We start from the raw sequence: 4,581 nt of genomic DNA, 5'->3' as shown, positions 1-4,581 counted from the left end.
TTATCAACAAATCATATAATATAATTTGATTAGTGAGCAAATATAACATTTTGAGTGACCCTTAAAATAAATATATAAAAATTTAATTTTTTTAAGAAACCTTTTCATTACAAGATTATATTATATAATTTATCGATAGAATAAAATGTATACGTTAACAATAAATTAAGGGGGAGTTTGGTTCGAGGAATCTTAAATTTCGAAAAGGAAAGTGATCGTCATGGAAATGTAGATTTTTGACAATAGGTGATTCTTTATGTTATGAGAATGTTAGATTCTTGTGTTTAATTTGGGAGAAAATTAAATTATGTAATAAATGCTTTTTACTATAATAAGTTTCATTACATGTGAATAACACGTGATCAACATTTCAACAATCTATTATGTTATTAAAATTAAACATGTGACAACAATTAAACAACAACAAAAAAGGTTTTTATCTTTATAATGTTAATAAGCTAGTTTATTATAAAAAATATAACAAAATCGAGAACATAGTTTTTGATTGAAAAAAGAATTTACAAAAACTACATTTATGAAAGTAGAAATATAGTCTTTGAATAAAAAAAAATTTACAAAGACTATGTATTTTAAAGTAGAAACATAGTTTTTTATTAAAAAAAGTTTTACAAAACTATGTTTATGAAAGTAGAACTGTAGTCTTTAATTAAAAACAATTTAAAAAAACTATACTTTTGAAAGTAGAAACATAATCTTTGATTAAAAAAATTAAAAAAAATTCTTGTCAATTTCTGGTAAAAGTAAGTTTCTCTTTCCTACATTTCTATTATGACATGGCATTTAAAGACTACATTTCTTATCAAAGAAACGTGATCTTTGTTGTCTCTCTTACATTTCTATTGTAACATGGTATTTAAAGACTACATTTCTTATTAAAGAAGCATGATCTTTGTTAGAAAATACTATAATTTTGTCATTAGAAACGTAGTGAAAAGTATGATATAATATTATTTATAATATTATATCAATTAATACATTTACAATATAACAAATGTCATTGATATAAAAATTATCTATTTTATTTTGTTATTAATTTAATTAATTTACTACGTTTTATATATAAAAAAGTAGTGCTTTCTAAAATAAAAGAAATAAAAAAATATAAAATTGTAGTTATCCACTACGTTTATTTTTTAAAAAACATTAATTTTATTTTATGTAATATATTACGTGTCTAAGCATATGCTAGATGTTTAATCATCTGATTAGGATTGCACCTTTGCTCAATCGTATAGTTATGAATGCCTATTTTTGTATTATAATGGGTTTTTATTTATCATATAATTATGTTGATTTTTAAAAATAAAATAGACTAGAAAAATTTATTATTAAGATCTAATGTGAGACAAAATTAATTTTTCTCTTGAAATTTTAAAAAATCATAAAAGGAAGTAGATTTTTAATTTTGAAATACTTGGACACTATTGAAAATATTAAAATATATCTAAAAATTAAATATTGTGACCCAAACATGAAAATTAAATTTTTAAAAAAATTAATTTTCTCTCAAACCAAATGCCCGTTAAATATAAACAGTAAAATATAATTAAGCCAAGGTAGGTAAAAAATAAAATAAAGGTTAGGCAATGTCAAACAAAGCTAGAGTTGGGCTTTAAGAAGGTATCTAATTGGCCCTTTATGATTTTCGTCGAATTTTAAACACAACAATTATTTTCCCCAAAATAAAAATCTTATTATCTTTATATTTTTACAAACAATGAGACCACATTTCTTTAGACCGTTAATGGTACCAATATTTGTCACGTAGTCGTCCTTTTCTCCTGAAATTCATTTTTTTAAATGTGATCAACCTTTGGTAATTATTTCACCGAAGAGCTTGACGTAGTTAAAGAAATAAATAATATATTAGTATTTATAAATTATTTGAATTTAATTTAAATAAAATTTAAATTTGATTTGATTATTATTTAGTTAAATTTGAGTTTAAATAATTTAATTTATTAATCGAACTAAATTTAAATATTTTAATACTAAAATTGAATAGTTTGTAAGTTTAATTGAATTTTTATATTTTAATATATTTTAATTATTTTAATTAATAAAATATCTTAAATTAGAATATAAATAATCAAGTTTTTATCGAATATAAGAATTAAATTTATTTTTATATATTAATCGAATCTAATCGAATGAAACTCGAATAACTTGACTTTTATGTCGAGTTAAATTTGAATTAAAAAATTAAAACTCCATTAAATTTGAATCAAGTTTCGAGTCTCAAATTTTAAATTAAGTTTAAATTTAAATTTAAGTTTAATACTATATCAACTCGAATTCAATCGATTATACTCTTAAATGTGACACATTAAAGTTGTATAACTAATTGAACTCGAACACTAATTATTAATCTCCAAACATATACATACATAAACGTAATAAAAAAATTAAAATATATAATTAATTTAATAATATAAAAATTAATATTTTTTTAATTAAAAAATTTTAGATAAAAAATTATTAACTAAAAGGATAAAAATAATTATAAATTTTATATCATTAAATGTAAAATAAATTTGAAATATTTTATTATCAAAAAAAATTTCAATAATTTTAAATATAATGATAAAAGAAAATAGAAAAATATATTATTAAACATAATTAATTAAGTTAATTTCATAAAATAAATTGATATTATAAAATTAAAAAATATATCATTTTTGTATTTATTAAATTAATAAATTAAGTAACATTATGTATATAGTTTTTAATATTTACATGTTAATATGTTTTTTATTTTTTAAAATTATATTATTTTTATAATTTATCATGATATATGAAAAGATATAATGATATGTCATTATTTTAAAATAGGATCGACCTTACTCCAGACAAACCCAAAAAGAAATCCCGCCAACTCAACTCCAGAGTCCAGATTAAAGACTCTCGCGGTCTCAATTATTATCTGAACTTTTGTTTTCCATTTTTTTTTTTTGTATTTTTTTTTTCACATTATCTGACAACATGAGTCGAAAGAGAGACAAACCCTACTTCTCCAGCTACAACCCCGCTTCCATCTCAAAGAGGCGTCGTCCTCTGCCACCTCACCCGGCGCCACCAACTGAGGATGAGGACAATTCAGCAATCAAGCCAACGCCACGAGCTGTGGTCATCATGGGTCTTCCCCCAAACTGCTCGGTACTTGATTTGAAGTCGAGGTTTGAGATCTACGGGTCAATCTCCCGTATACGCATCAACCGTGATGCTGTCGGTTATATAACATATCGCTCCAAGGAATCCGCCGAGTCTGCCGTTGCCGCTTCCCTTGATTCCTCTTTCGGTATTACCATTGATTCTAAAAAGGTAATTTAGAAAAAAAAAAGAAAAAAAAAAAAGCCTATGCCTGTGTTAATTTCTTAATTGTTTTCATTGGTTTCTCATAAAGTGTGGAAAAGTAAAAAGAGAAAGAAGTGTTTTTGTAATTGAAATGATGCGTGGTTTGGAGCTAATTTGGCTGGAATAACTGGTTAGCTTCAAGGTTGAATAGAAAAGTCAAAAAGTCAATTAAATTGAAATCATTACCCTTTAACGAGGAGCTGAAGTTCAATTTTAGTGTTTTGCTTTGTTGCTCAACGTCAACAAGTTCCAGATTCTGAATTGTGATTTTGCTTACAGGTTCAAGTTTTGTGGGCAACAGATCCTTTAGCTCAATGCACAGACGGGGTAGGGGTTGGTGTTAATAAGGATAATGGGTCATCGTCTTCGTCGAAGCTTTTGCGGCCTGAGGTGCCTTTGAGCAGGCATGGAAGAGGTACTAAGCTTGCATCAGCAATTGTCAACCATAGAAGTACTGATGATGGTTCTTCGATGTTAGAAGTGCCTTTTAAAGGTAGAGAAATTGTTGCCTATGATGATATTCTGTAATGCAGGACTAGGTGTTTGGGAATCTGTCCACATTGTAAAATAGTGCAAGTTTGATCTTAGCTCTTTTTTATCTCTCTAATTTCTAGAATCTAATATGTATTAGGCTGGAAATGGTTTGTGTCTTGGAGTTGGAGAAATGAGTGGAAGGAAGGGTGTGGATTTGGTTTATGGTTTCTAATGATATTCCTATTGTGCCATTGAATGAGTGTTTTTTTAATGATATTCCTATTGTGCCAATGAATGCAGTATTTTTTTTTTATGGCACTTGAAATATTTATTTGAATTCAACAAAGAGTATACCAAGCAAATCTAGTAATTTCGATGTAATAATCTGCTATCTTATCATGTTCTAGTCTTGCTCAATGGATGAATGCTATGCTTTTCTTATATATAAATGTAGTTAAGCCTTCAACTTGAAATTTTTTCATTGGTTGCATTCAAAGACTAAGGGGGAGTTTGATTCAAGGAAAAGTTAGATTGCTTTTGAAATCTTACTTTTCGTAATTTGATTTCTTAATTTGATTTATGATATTTGATTTTTGGGGAGTATTATAAGATTTTCAACAATGTTCAAATAATTCAAAATCAAAAACTCAAATCTTTTAAGGTTTTTTAATATTCCTAGAAGGAAACAAATTTTTTTTCTCATTTTTTATCTCAATAATAAAATTTTTTATC

At 25.3% G+C, this 4,581-nt stretch overlaps 1 protein-coding gene across 1 annotated transcript; it reads left to right on the top strand.

The window, feature by feature from the left end:
* Nucleotides 1–2,947: 2,947 nt before the first annotated feature.
* On the top strand, nt 2,948–4,140 carry LOC111282350 (uncharacterized protein At1g27050-like). The gene is made up of 2 exons (XM_022870395.2): nt 2,948–3,342; nt 3,655–4,140. The coding sequence occupies exons 1-2, from the start codon at nt 3,004–3,006 to the stop codon at nt 3,901–3,903; spliced, it is 588 nt and encodes a 195-aa protein (XP_022726130.2). The 5' UTR covers nt 2,948–3,003; the 3' UTR covers nt 3,904–4,140.
* The last annotated feature ends 441 nt before the right edge of the window (nt 4,141–4,581 follow it).

The sequence above is a fragment of the Durio zibethinus genome, chromosome 5 (genome assembly GCF_047325235.1).
Source record: "Durio zibethinus cultivar Kanyao isolate XHJ-2024 chromosome 5, ASM4732523v1, whole genome shotgun sequence".
Taxonomy (NCBI): Eukaryota; Viridiplantae; Streptophyta; class Magnoliopsida; order Malvales; family Malvaceae; genus Durio; species Durio zibethinus.
Note: the sequence above shows the minus strand (reverse complement) of the source record. Positions and strands in the feature narration are given on the sequence as shown.